Raw genomic sequence first — 17,501 nt, 5'->3', positions numbered from 1 at the left:
TTTATTTATAATAATTTTTAAACTTATAAATTAAATTTATATGCTAAAATAATAAGCTGAAAGACCTTATTTTTTATTTCAGTATTTATAAACCTTGTGCTTATAAATTTTGTACTTATAAAATAATATAATTATTTATTTTATTATATTATCATCATTTAATTTTAAAATTTTATTATAAATCTTATTTAGTATTATTTTTAGTCATTTAAATAATAAATGTACTTATAAACTATTTTTTATCAAATACATTAACTACTCATTAGTCACTTATAAGTCAATTTAACCAAACATGCAAATGCTTATAAGTTCAAAAGTACTTACAAGTTAATTTTCATTCATAAGTTAAGTCAAACAACTTACTATTAAACTTGAAATCTTATCTGTGAGAGGAATACAAAGATTTATTGGGTCATTTTGGCCGAAGAATAAATATATACAATGGTACGATTAATCCATATAAAAATATTTCTGTAATTCTATGGAAGCTATCATTGATCCACTTATGTGGATGTAAAGATTACAGTCACCATCTAAATTTCTTCCCTCTCAAGGTATCATTTACCGGTGGCTCAGACTGAAGCAACACAACCTACGGTTATTCCGCCAGCTCAATTTCTTCTCTACCTGCAAACCATTTTCATGGATTCCATTTACCTCAATATCCATTTGCTTTTCGTTTCGCAATGTTCGATCCACAATTGATAGGTCTGTGATGCCATCTTTGGATGAACGCAACACCTGGTTACTTTCAATGGGAATTGGAAGATACTGTTCTGGTGATGCTGGTGCTATCTTGTTATGGTTCACTTCCCTTGCATGAGAATTTGATCCCACACGCCTGCTGAGCAAGATCAGACCAGTAATCAAACTATAGTATATAGCAACCAAGAACAACCAAAAGATGTATGATGAGAGTATCATTTTTCCTTGCTTTTCGGTTGAAGGGGCAAGTTAAAGAAAGCAAATGTTTCAGTATCTCATTCTCAAGCATTGTCATTTTTTCAGAAACAGAATTAAGAAAGATGGCATATAAATTGTTACAATAATGAAATTTTTGCTAAACAAAGACTTTAAAATGAAAGGAAGTGGAGAACAAAAAACAAATGAGTAACAAGAGATTATATGATTAAAATTCAAAATGTTTGTGATCATGGAATTTGAATAAGTATCATCACTAACAACATTATAATTATTGTAATCATGACAGGAATATATTTGACATTTAAGTACCTGACATCACAATTGCTGGACCTATTCCTGGATTCATGTGAAGTCCTCTCCACAGTTGTAACTTCTTCGGATACTTCAACAGAGACCTCTGAGTCTGAAGATTCTCCATCTTCTACAAAAGTTGAATCCTTTTCTGCACCCTTTTGTAGATTTGGAGTACCTTCACTGATTAAGCCAGAGGAAAACCTGCCTAGACTCTTAAATCCATGTTCCCGGACCAAAGAAATGGCCTGCTCTAGAGTTTCTAAAGCTTGTTCTACCTCAGGACTAACATGAATATTTGTTTTGCAGTTCACAAGACTCTCCTGTACAACTTTATCAGTTAAGGGTTGACCTATACTTTTGCCATAGTTCTTTAATTCTACACTAACATCACTCTCTTCTTCCTCAATTTCGCCAAATGTTTTCATGCCTGTAGTCAGATTAGTATTTTGCAAAATTTCAATCACACTGTCATTGCTTTGAACTTTCTGTTCTGTGTCGTCAATTTCATCTTTCAATTGTATGATTTCATCACTCTCATTTTCTTCAATCTCACAAAAAACTTTCTTGTCTGTAACTTGTGCATTCTCTGGCATGGATTCACTTGCACTTTCACCTCCCTGAACCTTCTGTTCCATTTCCTCCAAGTTTTTCTGCACATCTTTCAGAGAATGCTCTTGCAATGGAAGGCATGCATCATTCTTGAGTTCTTTCCCTTCCATAGTTTCATTTGCCTCATCAGTGGAATAAAGAGACTTGCGTATTCGAGCATACATTGGATCCTCCAAAGCTTTACTATAATCTTCATCATAGCTGGACACAGAAGCCACTGCCTGTAGTAGTTTAGAAATTGGCAGTCAGAGAAACAGTTGAACAATGAACAGGAATCGTGTATTCATGAGAATGCAAGGATGTATCCTCATGCATGGGCCATCAGATGCAGACCCTTACCAACCTATTGAGTTGAAATGCAGTAGATCCCAATGTGCCCTTAGTTTCACACCCCTATAATGTAAGACAATAGATAGAAAATTCAAGACCCTGCAGCTCCCATTGCAGCTAGAACACAAGAGTGCCTCTACAGAAGTTATTTTGGCTGGTGCCAGTTTTAGTAATTCTGTGAAGAGCCTGAAGCCTTTAAAGAGCCAAATGAGTTGGTCCCATTGGCTGGTGTTCAGTGCACAAAAATGATCCCAAACCAAATAATGAAGGGAAGAGCATCAGAGAAGAAATGTACAACCTTTTGATAGAGCTTGAAACCACCACCAATAAGCTGCCTTGAGATAAAGTTTATAAGGGATGGAGGGACAAAGTCCAGCTTCAAATCCACGTTTGCTATAGTCCTAAGAAATTCAGTGACAGTATTCAAAGCTATATAATAAAGAAGGTATAAAAAAAAAGAAGGAAGGTGAAATATAATGTCCTCTTCCTTCTTTCAGGTTATTTTCATCTTCTTTCTAATTAGCCAATCTTCTTTCTTAAGCTGCAAACATCCTCACTTTTATTCAAATATAAGAGAAACCGCCATACAGGAATGACCATAGGTCAATTCAAAGTTAATGTTGACAAGGTGAAAGCTTATACATTGGCTAATCATTCAGGTCATATCCCAAGACACCACTCTACAGTTCTACAGTGAGTCACATTGAATAAAAATCAATGGATGCTTGCATACATGGGTTTGGAACCTCTGAACTCTCTACATGTTCCTAATTCAAGATGTTATGAACCTGCACCTCCAACCAATTATGAGTTACCATGGAAGCAAAACCCTATTATTGGATGGACTATTGATTCAACTATGCATCAACTAAAAACCAACTCAGATTTACAAAATTTGGAGAGTTTCTTTTGGACTTAGATTTGAAATACATGAAATGATAGGATTTTACAAAGACAGAATCTGTGTCAAACTTTCAGACACGACTTGAAAATAAAAGTACCAAACATTGTAGTAGTACTAGAATAGATTCCAAAATCCATTAGTAGAATAGCATCTCTCTCTCTCATTTCAAGTAATTCAAATACACATCATGCGTTCTTTACTGATAACCATGTGCTATCAAACTACTTAGATTTCTATTCATCCAGTTATAAGCACAGATAGAGTACACAATTCACCTTCATTGTCTCGTTCGAGGTCTAATTGACTAGATAAGGGACACAAACACCTTTTTGAAAGGATTAAGGATGGATATTTGCAGTAATACACAAAACAAAGGATAAAGGAACAAACACATTCATAAAAGCTAGAAATTGCACAGATTAAGGAAAACTTGCTATAGATGGCGTTGCCATGTGCAGCATAGATGGTTGAATTCATTCAAGTTGAAGGGGTCAAAAAGGTAAAAGCCAGACCAAAAAATAACATAGTTTGAAATCTAACAGGATATTTTTATTACTGAGAATACAGTATTAAAACAAGACAAAATAGAAGAGGAATAAAAACATAACAGTTGACCACAACTATACTGGATTAAGATTTAGTTTAGTTAAGCTGTTTCTATTTCTACCAAACTCAAGTTTTCCTCTTATGGAACGCAAGATACTTGCATGTAAGTTACATTAAAAGGATTCATATGATACAGCCAATAATCACAACTCACCGAAAGTAACTTCTTTCTGAGGTCACTTTTTGTATGGCAAAACCTCCAACAACATCAATCCTTACCACATCCTTCACTTCAGGTATCCCATCCCTGGAAAATCCATGGGTAGTTTTGTCAATGCTCTCCAAATCCGATATCTGAAAACAATATTGTAATGAAGTTTTACTTGTTTAGCTTCAACCTAGGAAAGGATTAGCTGGATTTCAAAAAGTATGGCTAGAAAAGTAATTGCAGCTGAAATAGTAATGAATTTCACCATTTAAAAAAAATACCGTGTTTGAAAGAACAACCACCAGACCATCTTTGAGGTATTCAAATAAAAAATAGTGCACGACTGCCTCCCTAGCTGAGAGTGGCCATGTTACCTTCACCCTTTCTTCCAAAATTTAAGAAAAAATCAGCCTTTTTAAGCTGTGGGATTGAATCAAAGGAATCCAACAAGTTACTTTAAACAACTGCTAAAGTTTAAGCTTGACAAACCTCACTAAACATATTTGTTCACCAATCCGGACTTTTTGCAAACATTTGCATACTGTAATTTTAAAAGGCGGGAAACTAATCTGTGGCCACCTGGGAAAAAAAAATTTAAACAACATATCACCAAACTACAGTGAGCTTCAGTCCCACACTAAAAGTTCTTGCCAAACATCAATCCTCATCTCAAACCATGTAACTCGACATATAGTGTCTGTGATGCAGAGCATCCCCAATCCCCAAGAAATTTTAAAGGCATAAAAAAATAAATAAAGGAAAATCAAACAAACATATGTGCATTAGCACACACATATCCTTCCTATTTTAAGGGCAGGATCGCCCATGGAGATTCTTATTCTTCTAGTCGTGAACCTCCTTACTAATGAACTCATTGGTAAGCTATGGATATAAATGTGCCATATAAGCAATGTTCTTTCTTTAAAGAAATAAACGAGAAAGATATGGTTAACAAAGGAATATAGAAAAAAAAAAAAAAGAAGAAAAAAGTTAATTTTCAATCAACTTGCGGATGCTGCAACTAAAATTTCACCACATAAAGAAAAATATTAAATTCGCAACATGTACATCTGTTTTATCTCATGAACTCATAAAAATCATCTCAGTGAACATGACACATTACAAAATGAAGCAATACTCAAAGATGGACTCAATTGTTACCATTTCTTGTAGAGGGCTGACTCCCAAGAAATACATAAACCTGCAATAAATATGTTACTTATCAAATAAGTTTCTGATATGTATAGCATCAAAAGGCCTTAAATAACTGCCTACTTTTTGCTTGTAATTATAACTTGTACAATGAATCTCAAATTTTTATGTACATTTAATCCAAACTTACAAGTATCAATTGGCCCATCTACATAGCCTTCAACAAGTAAGGTATGAAGGGGAGTACCATGGGGTCCTTCGCGATACATCACACGGTACTCTTCCTTATCATCCTTTAACTATCAAGACAAGCAAACTTTAGCAATATCAGTACTGACGTCAAACAGAGAGGAAAAAGAATAAGATAAAAGAAAGCATGTGTTTGCAAGTGTCTGATGATACGAACCTGATAAAACTAATGGCCAACTACAAGAACTTTTTCACAAAAATTTCAATGTAAAAACAAGATGACATGTTCTCATCAGTTATTATTTGCTCACTTTTCATCGGACAAGATTTAGATTAACAAAATTTTCATTAGAAAAAAAAAAGGAGTTGGTTAAGAGGGCATACTTTCCATTCACCATGTGATGTCTGAGATGTTTTTGATGCCTCATGCTCACTAACAGAAGCACTCCTCAACATGTCAAGAAAATTGGATACTTCAGTAGTCCTTTTTTCTATTACATTCTCAGCACATCCTGCAAACACAGAGGTAAACAAAATTAGAGTGTTTGACAAATGCCACAGATCTTGACGGTTATTAGCTTACATGACGCTGTAACAAAAGCTACATCCCAAATGTTTGGAAGAGCAAATAAAAAAGTTTGAAAAATACTAGCCTTCATTCTCATTAGGTGAAGACTGGAGGAGCTGATTCCTCACAAGGGTTTTAAGTGCAACATTATTTGTCAGTTCATGGGATGCCAGTGTCCTGTCCAGCCTTTCTCTGTATTCTGAGATCTTCCCATTCTTCCCCATCTTTGCATCCACAAGCAAGTAAATGGACCCCTTTCTGAACTTTAGGGTATAAACTCACTCGCTTGATAACAAATTGCTATTATCTCCTAGCAAAATATTAAAACAAATAAATAAATAAATAAATAAAATTAAGAACTTATGATATTAATAGAAAGGCTAATGGTATGCAAAATCATAAACTTTGATGCTTTTAATTTTACCAATTTGGTACATCAGTTGTTGATTTTGTTTCAATTCTATCTAATGATTGGTAATGGATGTGTGCCAACATTATTGCACTTAGATGCAAGGCAAATAGGACATAACTTGTTCCCTTGGAAGATGTGTTCAGTCCTGAATCTAAAAACTACCAAATGCTTTTACTTTGCAAAATTTTTCCCCCTCATGCAGCTGCTTAAAATTCATTTTGAGATTTGTATTTTGCAAAAAACAACCATTTTTTGGCTCTTTAGGTTCAAGAAGCATCATCCAAGTTAGCCATTTTTGTTCATATTGACAGTCTACTTCAACACAACATCAGCATAGGCACATGTATTATACTTATTGGATATGATGGATAGATTTCAAGATTTTTCAAATCATTCAGCCTTATAAAAACATGCAGGAGTCATAAGGTCTCTAAAAATACTAGCATCAATAAGCGAATTGGAATAAAAACCCACTTATTGTGCTTTTATCATGCCTAGATAATCAGAACAGTTCCAAGATATTTCCGGTGTAAAACACTAAGAGGGACAAAGTTTGGGCTCCATTAGATTTATGCCCAGTATTCTCTATCAACATGGTCAGGGGGTAAGCATTGAATTTTGCTCTAGTAAATCCAAACCAGCCTTGCAGTTCGCTATCCATATCAACATTTAATATGCCCAGTTTTCTCTATCAAAAACACAAACTAAGCTGACTATTTCCAAGATGCAAACATAATCAACCTCACAGAAATGGTATTCAAAAACATAAGCAGAAAATAGAAGAAGGAAGAGTTCCCAGATGCAGAAACTATGAATATAATAAAAATTCTACCTCAATTGAAGCTCCCTAGCTGGAATCCAGTTCCCCTTTTCTGAAACTCAGAACACCACCCCAATTAAAAGCGCTGAAAATTCTCAGAAACCTAATGGGTGAAGATCTCAATATAAAACCATCATTATAGGTGAGGCAAAGGCACCTGATTCGTGACCATCCAGACGGGTAAAGAACATGGACTCTTCTTGAACTTGACGAATTCCAGACACAAAGCAGAAGAATCAGCCCAAAAACAAAAGAAATACCTTTCCCAAAATAACTAATAAACATTACAAAAGCAATTAATATACATTAATAAACAGTGAAGTTGACGCTGGTTGGATGGAATCATACTGATTTTAGGACACTTACGAGAGTGGTCCACGAGTAGGTGAACCAACAAGATAAAATCTAGGCAGTGGATTATGGATTAAATGACAGGTAATTAAAGATTGTAATTTAAAAAAAAAAAAAAACTTGAAATGAAATTGACCGGCGATCTTTTTCTGACATCTCTAACGTAACGTGAAATTACAGAACACTCTCAAGGTTGTTTTTTCTTCATACAAATGTCGCGGTGGCTCCTCACTTGCTGTGAAGGATTGTTTGGATGGGTGTGAAAAGTGTAAATAACGAATGGATAACTGAGAATAAAAGGAAAAGTAAAAAAAAAATAATAAAAAAAAATTTATATTTGAAAATGAATAAATTAATGAAAAAATAAAGGATGATAATATATATTTTTATATTTAAAGAGAGATGAAGAAAAGTTAAATTTAGAATGTGTATTTTAAATTTTATCTCTCTCTTCTTTTTTTTTATATGGTAACTAGTATAATGTTCATATTATGTGAATAATTTATAATTTTTATTTTTTAATTTAATTTTTAATTATATTTTAAATAATATAAATTATTATTAATAAACTAATTTAAATAAATTTATATTTAATTTAAATAAATTTTTATTTATTATAATAATAAATTTTTAGCTAATTTATGATATAATTAATTAAAATATTTATTTAATTCTTTTTATACAGATATTAATAATATTTTTTTAATCAAAATATTTTATTTAAAAAATAATTTAAATTTTATGAAATTTTTATATTTTATCTCATAATTTATATAAATTAATATTTATTTTTTATAAATTATAAAAAACACATTAAATTAATGATAAAATAATATTATTTTACAAATATATATATATATATTCTTTGTTATTAATATAATAAAAAAATTAAACTTTCTAATAATGAATTGAATTATTTAATTTAATAATAATGAAATTATATAACATTATTATTAATTAAAAATAACATTTTATTATATTATTTTTTAAAAATACTATATCTAAGTGTAAATTATTTTTTATTAATATGATATATTTTTTATTAAATAATTTTTTAAAAAAATAGTTATCACTTTACATAATTTATAATATAAAATAAATACATTTTCATAATAATTAAAATTTTAAAATATTCTCATTTTCTATTAATATAATAAATATAAAAAATATATATATTATTTTTCAAAATACATATTTCATAATTTTAATACTGTAACTTTAATTATTTTTAATCATCTTTATTTGCTGCTAAATTTTCGATGCAATCATATTTGTAATTTATCTTTGAAATTCTATTTCTAGATAATTTATGTATAAAAATATAGAAAATTAATTAAAATTTAAAAATAATTCTATTGAAAATTAATGATAATAAAATATGGATAATTAAAATATTAATTATCATTGCATTCAATATATAATTATAATAAAATAAAATATTCAAAAGTTTAAAAAATATTAAATAATGTATTTATATAAAAATTAATAATTAAATAAATATTAATTAAATATATTTAAATAAATAAATTTTGAAAATTACCATTAATAACTTCTGAAAGAAATAATAAAAAAAATAGTGTAAATAAAAAAAATTAAGAGCATTTAGGTGAAATGAAAACACTTTGTGAGAAGAGAGTGCTTGATATGTATTAAATGTCTCGTATGACATATTATATATAGACAAGTAAATGAAAACTATTTAAATAAAAAATTAATTTATAATTAAATATTATTTAATTGAAAAATGATAATAAACATTCAAATTCAATTTTTATAATACTAAAATATTTGCTATCCACTTGACCATTTGAATTAAATCGTCATAAGTTGGTCATAATGATAATAATAATAATAATAATAATAATAATAAGCATTAATCAATATTAGGAAAATGAAATAAACAAAAATTAAATTATTAACATAAAAAATAATACATACTAATTATAAATAAATTAAATCTCTATATTTTATTTTTATAACTTTTTATGTAAACTATATTTTTTGTCTTTTAAATTTTTTAATAAATATTTTATAATAAAAATAATAGAAAATATAACAATGTAATAAAAATATTTGTTAAAGATATGAAATAATTTAAGGTTAATTAAATTATATAATAATTGATTATGAGATTATAAATTAATGATCAATTTTCTTTAAACTAATGGCCATCAATGACCTTATTATTATTATTATTATTATTATTATTATTATTATTATTATTAGATTTTAAATTAGTTTTTACTTTAAACTAATACTACTATTATTATTAATATTATTATTATTATGGAAGGCAACATATGACAAATAATATTTTTGCATAAATAAATTTATTTAAAAAATAATATAAATAATTTTTAAATATTATATTTAATCATAAAGGGTCATAATTTTTTAAAAATAGAATTTTAAAGAAAATAATAATTTAAATCATAAATTTAAGATAGTATTATAAATAATAATGATAATTAAAAGAGAAATAAAAAATTAAATAATAATTAGTATTTATAAAATAATATAAATAATTTTTAAATATTATATTTAATTACAAAATGTCTTAATTTTTAAAAATTAAATTTTAAAGAAAATAATAATTGAAATCATAAATGTTAAGGTAGTATTATAAATAACAATGATAATTAAAAAAAATAAAAAAAAAATAAATAATAATTAATATAAAGGAGAATACGTATGATTAATTATAAAATCATAAATTAATAGTCAATTTTCTTCAAATTAATGACTATCTATGACTTATTATTATTATTAAGAAGAAAGATAACATGTGGCAAATAATATTTTTACATAAATAAATTTATAAAAAAATAATATAAATAATTTTTAAATATGACATTTAATTATAAAAGGTCTTAATTTTTTAAAAAATTAAATTTTAAAGAAAATAATAATTTAAATCATAAATATTAAGTACTATTGTAAATAATAATAACAATCAAATGATAAAAAAAATTTAAATAATAATTAATATTTATAAAATAATATATAAAATATTTAAATATTACATTTAATTATAAAAGGTCTTAATTTTTAAAAATTAATGTTTAAAGAAAATAATAATTTAAATAATAAATGATAAGTAGTATTGTAAATAATAATAATAACAATTAAAAAAGAAATAAAAAAATATATTAAATTATTAATAATGAATTAAATTATTTACTTTTAATAATAATGAAAATATATAACATTATTATTAATTAAAAACAATATTTTATTATATGTTTTTTAAAAATATTATATCTTTAAATTCTTATAAAGTGTAAATTTTTTTTATTAATCAGATGTATTTTTTATAAAATAATCCTTTCACAAAAATGGTTATCATTTTACATAAATTTATGATATATGATAAATATATTTCATAAAAATTAAAACTTTAAAATATCATTATTAAAAATACATACTAATTTTTAAAAAACAGATTCTATAATTTTAATATTGTAATTTTATTTTTTTTTAATCAGTTTTGCTTATAGTTAAATTTTTTTTATAATCATATTTATATTTTATTTTTGAAATTATACTTCTATAAAAAAAATATAGTTGAGAAATAATTTATGCATAAAAATTTATATATTTAATTAAAATTTAAAAATATTTCTATTGAAAATTAATGATAATAAAATATAAATAATCAAAATATTAGTTATAATTGTATTTGATATATAATTATAATAAAATAAAATATTAAAAAGTTTAAGAAATATTAAATAAGAAACTTATAAAAAAATAGTAATTAGATAAATATTAATTAAATATATTTAAATAAATAAATTTTAAGAATGATAACTAATAACTTTTAAAAGAAATAATAAAAAAAATAGAGTAAATAAAAAAAAAGTTGAGAGCAATTAGGTAAAATTATTTTTTACTTTAAATTATTATTATTATAATTATTATGAAAGGTTACATGTGATAAATAATATTTTAAATAATTTTTAAATATTACATTTAATCATAAAAAATTTTAATTTTTTAAAAATTAAATTTTAAAGAAAATAATAAATGATTATAGATCTAAAGAAGAAAATACCAAATCCTTATAGAAGATGAGACATAAAATTCTCTCAAAAGTGGTGATAAAACTCAAATCTATTAATAAAAATAGATTGAGAATAAATATAGATATGTTCTAAAAGGATACACATCTATAAATTATTAAAAAAAGACACAAAAAAAAAAGAAAAAAAAAAAGGGGTATGTACCAGTAAAAATACTCACCGGTGGTCACCCAAAAAGCTCACAAAAAGAAAATTGAGTTTAGAGAAAGAGGTGGCTAAGGTTTACAACTTTCTCCCTTTCTTTCTTTCTTTTTTTAAGTAAAATATAATACGCGAATATAACATCTCAAAAAATAAAATTTAAAGAAAAATATATTTTAGAAAAAAAAATATTTTCAAGAAGAAATTCTTTTCCAAAAGAAACTTATTTTGAAGAATAAATTTTACCAAGAAGTTTTTATAAGAATTTTTCATTATTTAAGAAATTTCCCCAATTGAGCATGAATGTTTGAAAGGGGGTTAAAATTTGTTTATTATTTATTATTTTAAAAACAAATATTTTTTTTTTTGGAACTTTTTATATAAAAGATTAGCATCAACACTACATGATCTTAATTATATGATATGCTGATATTAGCCATCCGCCACCTACCAGCTTTTATTTTCTTTTATCATCAAGTGGTCCAGTGTTTGATAATTAGAATTGGAATAGTCACAAAATAATGGTGATTGATAATTACATTTAACGACTTGGCCATACTATTTTAGCAACAAAGCATTATTTGGGTTAGACTAAAATAATTGGCGAAATTGAATTAATTTGAAAATTCAGTTCAATTTTTACAGATAATTTAATTTGATTCAGTTTTATTTTTAAATTTTTTATTTATTTAGTTTGATTGGATTTTAAAGATTAAAAAAATTTTCAAAAATTCCAACAAAAATAAATTAAAATTAATGATACTAATATTCATTTGTATCTTTTTCTAGCTTGGTGGTTAGCTATCTCTTCATTTGAAGGTCTTGAGTTTTGAGACACACACTCACCTTCCTTCTTTTTTTTTTTTTAAATAAACTTCTTGACATTAAATTATAACCATTCATTCTTGAGAAATAATCTCAACCATCCATTTCATATATATATATACTTCTTCTTCATTTTCATTTAATCTCCCTATTGCTGCTACCCTACCTCCCCAACCCCTTATCTCTTAAGCCCTGTTTGGTATTGAGTTTCAAGGCCTGAAACTGCTTTTCTGAATAAAAGCACCATTTTAGATGTTGTTGAGAAAACAGTTTGAAAAAAGCTATTTTGTTATTTTAGTGTTCTTGTGACACCCCTTACCCGTCTATAGTGTAGCCGAGCAAGATATGCCACGCAGTGTACTGGAACACCCTATTTTAATTCAATCATTTTTTTTATTCTTCCTAATTTATTTTTTTCATAGTTATGAAGTACAATTTATGAAATATAATTCATTTAAGTCATTTATTGAAATTATAATTTATTTGAGGTTCTGAAAATTTTATAGAAAATCCGGCAGAGTACCGGCTAAAAATGGAGAAAACAGTTCTTCGGAATTTGTGAAAAACACTTCCAATAATCATTTCCAATCATTCTCAAACTCCAATAACCATCAACATGGTCTCAACATTAGCAATCATTTCAAGTTCTCAACATTAATCCACAATTTCATTCAAATTCAAAATCAACTAAAATTTCATGTAGATATTCTCAAATTATATTAATTAACAAAATTCTTCAAAATATGTACATCAACATATGATTACATAAATTTACTATTTACATAAGTTCATAATTTACAAATCTCAAACTACTACCTAATACAAAATGCAAAAACATAATTTGAAAAGGGACCTAAAGGTCCTACCACTGATGCACTGTAGATGAGAGGTGACTCTGACGCTAGGCAGATCTGTGACCTCACCCAGTTTATGGTCTGCTAGGCTCTCTGTCTGTCTCTCCAGAACCTACGCGTGGCAAAAAGCGACGCGCTAAGCAATAATGCTTAGTGGTGCCAATAATAAAATAAAAAGAATTAATAAAAAAAAATGCAGTGAGTGCATTGATGTCTCATGCAGACAAATTTTTGATAATTATTGGTAGTTTTATTTATTTGGTACTTGTTATATTCATTATTTCATTAAATTTATCAACTTTCATTTTTTGTTGCCCAAGTAACCTATACTGGATGACTGGACTGGATAAACGGGTAAACTAGCACTGGGTATCAAGTACCTCGGGCCGTCACACCATCCGTCACATGTGTGTCTCCCGGTGTGCAATAAAACAGCTAATAAGCTGTAATAACATTAAGCACAAGGCCAAGTCTCAACACAATGTCAGAATGGCTAAAAGCCATGAAATCACAGAATGACATAATGCCATATGCAGTACTACTAACTGAACCCTATTGGCATGCCAACCTATCCAAACCAATCTTGCTAGGTATATTAGGGCATGTTACACTTTTAAACTTTACAATTCTTGAAATTTAAGTTTAGGTGTTACTATTCATTTCATTAGTCAACTAAAATGTTGACTTTTGCATAGACAATAGGTACATTGGTTCTAATACTCCCAACATACCACATTTTACATTCTAAAATTGTTGGTATTGGTTGCCAATATCATTTCTAAGCTTAGTGCTAGTTGTTCAAAATTTTCAAATTTCAAGCCTTGTGTTTACTGTTCCATTGGTCATTTTTACAGTAGGAATTTGGCAAAATTGTCTTCATGAAAGTTGTTCTTTATTTTGTCTAGTTACATTTCCTTTTTTGAATCACTCCATTTGGAGTTTTGTAGCTCAAGTTATGGCCTAAACACCATAACTGGACGGATTGGATAGAATCCAAAATTCTAGGCAAAACTGATTCTGCCTGATTTGGTAACCTAAGTTTGGTTGGTAATTTGACTAGGTTATGGTCAGAATTAGGATTTTTGTTCTCATGAAAGTTGTAGGTCTATGTCTCAGCTTTCTGTTGGTAAAATTTCAGATCAATTAGACCTTTCTACACTGAGTTATGACCAAATGAATAAACACTATTCATTTGGTCATTTTGCCCAGGCAGACTACAGGTCACCCAGATTAGGGCAATTTTTAGGTCAACTTAGTTTGGTTTTCTGGGCAAGGTTTCTATACCAAAGTTGTGCCATTATGTGTCTAGTTTCATGTCCAATTGGCCTTGCACCAATTGAACCTGTACAACCCAAGTTATAGCTGCCCAAACTGGCTGGACTCACATCCAGACCTGCAGGTCACACAAGGCAACTCAGCCAAACTCAAATCCCAAGCTACAACTCACTTCAATTCTTCATCATACACAGCCAAATGGTCACTAATTGACCATTTAAACTTTCATTCACCAACACATGAACAAGATCCAAGTTTTTGTGTCCAAACCCTAGCTCAAATTCAATGTTCACACAACACATGTCAATTAGGCATACTAATTCATTTCAAATTTATGTCTACACATCAACACCATTTCTAAGCTATTTTAAATCCATCAAAACCATCAACTACCACTCCCATAAAGCTGGCCAAAATTCCATTCTCAATTTCACGCATGATTTATCTCAATTTCTTAATTATTTGTTCATATTCAAACTAAATTTTAAGAAATAAACAAGATTAAGTAATTAACATGCACTAACCTCTTTGGTCTCTTTATTGGCTTGTATAAACCTTAGAGTTTCTTCACTTTATGATAATCAAAACCTTGCTCTTGATGTGAGGGTTAATTTTTGTGAAGGGTGTTTAGGGTTTTGGGGTGAGATTTGGTGAGTTTTAAAGCTTGTGTAAGCTTTAATGGTGGAAGGGCTAGGAGAAGAGGAAACGGGAAGGAGAAGAAGCTGATGACTTTTCTGATTTTTCTTTCTTTTTTTATCTTCTTTTATTACTTAATTTAGTGGCTTTTAATTTTGATTGGTGGAGATAGGGGTGATGATATCATGTGATGTCAAAATTATCATTTAATCTCATTTTCTTTCATTTTCTTGTCTACTTAATTTCAATTTAATTTTTAGCAATATTTATTCAAATTTTATGTCATAATAATTATTTACTTAACTGGACAAGTCGGCCAAAAATCATCTCTGAAGACGAAATGACCAAAATGCCCTCTGTTTAGCTTAACAGACTAAAATTGTCTGTACCGATTGAAAAATTTTTCTAAGCATTTTCTTGTCATTCTAATGCCATAAGAACCTCAATGACCCTTCTCTGGAGTCCCAAAAATTATTTTATGAATTTTCTCTCGGGTCTAGGGCTCCCAGTTGCGAGAACCGCAACTTTCCACTAGGTTACCCATCGCTAGGGCACCGATTCATTTAACTTAGTTGTATTTTATTTCTAAAATTTTTTCTAAATTTTTCTTATTAATATTTGAGTTAATTATGGTTCCTCACTTTAGTTTAAATATTTTTCCGGACGTTCTAACTATCCAGACAGACACTGGTCACCGGAACAGTAGAATGTACGGAGTTGCTACAGGGAGGGTGTTACAACTCTTCCCCTCTAAATGTGACACCCCTTACCCGTCTACAGTGTAGCTGAGCAAGATATGCCACGCAGTATACCGGAACACCCTATTTTAATTCAATCATTTTTTTTATTCTTCCTAATTTATTTTTTTTCATAGTTATGAAGTACAATTTATGAAATATAATTCATTGAAGTCATTTATTGAAATTATAATTTATTTGAGATTCCAAAAATTTTATAGAAAATCCAACAGAGTACCGACTAAAAATGGAGAAAACAGTTCTTCGGAACCTGTGAAAAACACTTCCAATAATCATTTCCAATCATTCTCAAACTCCAATAACTATCAACATGGTCTCAACATTAGCAATCATTTCAAGTTCTCAACATTAATCCACAATTTCATTCAAATTCAAAATCAACTAAAATTTTATGAAGATATTCTCAAATTATATTAATTAACAAAATTCTTCAAAATATGTACATCAACATATGATCACATAAATTTACTATTTACATGAGTTCATAATTTACAAATCACAAACTACTACCTAATACAAAATGCAAAAACATAATTTCAAAAGGGACCTAAAGGTCCTACCATTGATGCACTGTAGATGAGAGGTGACTCTGACGCTAGGCAGATCTGTGACCTCACCCAGTTTGTGGTCTGCTGGGCTCTCTGTCTGTCTCTCCAGAACCTACGCATGGCAAAAAGCGACGCGCTAAGCAATAATGCTTAGTGGTGCCGATAATAAAAAGAACTAATAAAAAAAAATATGCAGTGAGTGTATTGATGTCTCATGCAGACAAATTTTTAATAATTATTGGTAGTCTTATTTATTTGGTACTTGTTATATTCATTATTTCATTAAATTTATCAACTTTTATTTTTGGTTGCCCAAGTAACCTATACTGGATGACTGAACCGGATAAACGGGTAAACTGATACTGGATATCAAGTACCTCGGGCTGTCACATCATCGGTCACATGTGTGTCTCCCGGTGTGCAACAGAACAGCTAATAAGCTGTAATAATATTAAGCACAAGGCCAAGTCTCAACACAATGTCAGAATGGCTAAAAGCCATGAAATCACAGAATGGCATAATGCCATGTGCAGTACTGCTAACTGAACCCTATTGGCATGCCAACCTATCCAAACCAATCTTGCTAGGTGTACTAGGGCATGTTACACTTTTAAACTTTACAATTCTTGAAATTTAAGTTTAGGTATTACTATTCATTTCATTAGTCAACTAAAATGTTGACTTTTGCATAGACAATAGGTACATTGGTTCTAATACTCCCAACATACCATATTTTGCATTCTAAAATTGTTGGTATTGGTTGCCAATATCATTTCTAAGCTTAGTGATAGTTGTTCAAAATTTTCAGATTTCAAGCCTTGTGTTTACTGTTCCATTGGTCATTTTTACAGTAGGAATTTGGCAAAATTGTCTTCAAGAAAGTTGGTCATTATTTTGTCTAGTTACATTTCCTTTTTTAAATCACTCCATTTGGAGTTTTGTAGCTCAAGTTATGGTCTAAACACCATAACTGGCCAGATTGGATAGAATCCAAAATTCTGGGCAAAACTGGTTCTGCCAGATTTGGTAACCTAAGTTTGGTTGGCAATTTGACTAGGTTATGGTCAGAATTGGG

The 17,501-nt window shown here is 28.6% G+C and overlaps 1 protein-coding gene across 4 annotated transcripts; it reads right to left on the bottom strand.

Annotated features, from left to right (window-relative positions):
• Positions 1 to 341: 341 nt before the first annotated feature.
• LOC110652458 (uncharacterized) lies at positions 342 to 7,421 on the bottom strand. Of its 4 annotated transcripts, XM_058143697.1 has the most exons (12): positions 7,114 to 7,421; positions 6,969 to 7,008; positions 5,810 to 6,034; positions 5,541 to 5,668; positions 5,158 to 5,266; positions 4,977 to 5,016; positions 4,305 to 4,394; positions 4,097 to 4,196; positions 3,822 to 3,961; positions 2,456 to 2,558; positions 1,234 to 2,048; positions 342 to 844 (listed from the first exon to the last, which is right to left on the bottom strand). In XM_058143697.1, the coding sequence occupies exons 3-12, from the start codon at positions 5,946 to 5,948 to the stop codon at positions 562 to 564; spliced, it is 1,947 nt and encodes a 648-aa protein (XP_057999680.1). In that variant the 5' UTR covers positions 5,949 to 6,034; positions 6,969 to 7,008; positions 7,114 to 7,421; the 3' UTR covers positions 342 to 561. The 4 variants fall into 4 exon arrangements, with proteins under 4 accessions (XP_057999680.1, XP_057999679.1, XP_057999681.1 ...); XM_058143696.1 differs by having other exon boundaries at positions 6,969 to 7,421; XM_058143698.1 differs by having other exon boundaries at positions 342 to 841; positions 6,969 to 7,421.
• Between the last annotated feature and the right edge of the window lie 10,080 nt (positions 7,422 to 17,501).

The sequence above is a fragment of the Hevea brasiliensis genome, chromosome 3 (genome assembly GCF_030052815.1).
Source record: "Hevea brasiliensis isolate MT/VB/25A 57/8 chromosome 3, ASM3005281v1, whole genome shotgun sequence".
Taxonomy (NCBI): domain Eukaryota; kingdom Viridiplantae; phylum Streptophyta; class Magnoliopsida; order Malpighiales; family Euphorbiaceae; genus Hevea; species Hevea brasiliensis.
The sequence above is the reverse complement of the archived record's forward strand: the minus strand, read 5'-3'. Positions and strand labels throughout refer to the sequence as shown.

What these genes read in the sequence shown, in the direction of transcription:
- LOC110652458 (XM_058143696.1), bottom strand. Translation starts at nt 5,948, where the DNA reads ATGGGGAAGAATGGGAAGATCTCAGAATACAGAGAAAGGCTGGACAGG. An exon ending in GAACAAATATGTTTAGTGAG is followed by an intron (nt 4,197 to 4,304) that starts GTTTGTCAAGCT and finishes TTTGGAAGAAAG; the next exon opens with GGTGAAGGTAACATGGCCAC. An exon ending in GTTTCAAGCTCTATCAAAAG is followed by an intron (nt 2,049 to 2,455) that starts GTTGTACATTTC and finishes AAACTACTACAG; the next exon opens with GCAGTGGCTTCTGTGTCCAG.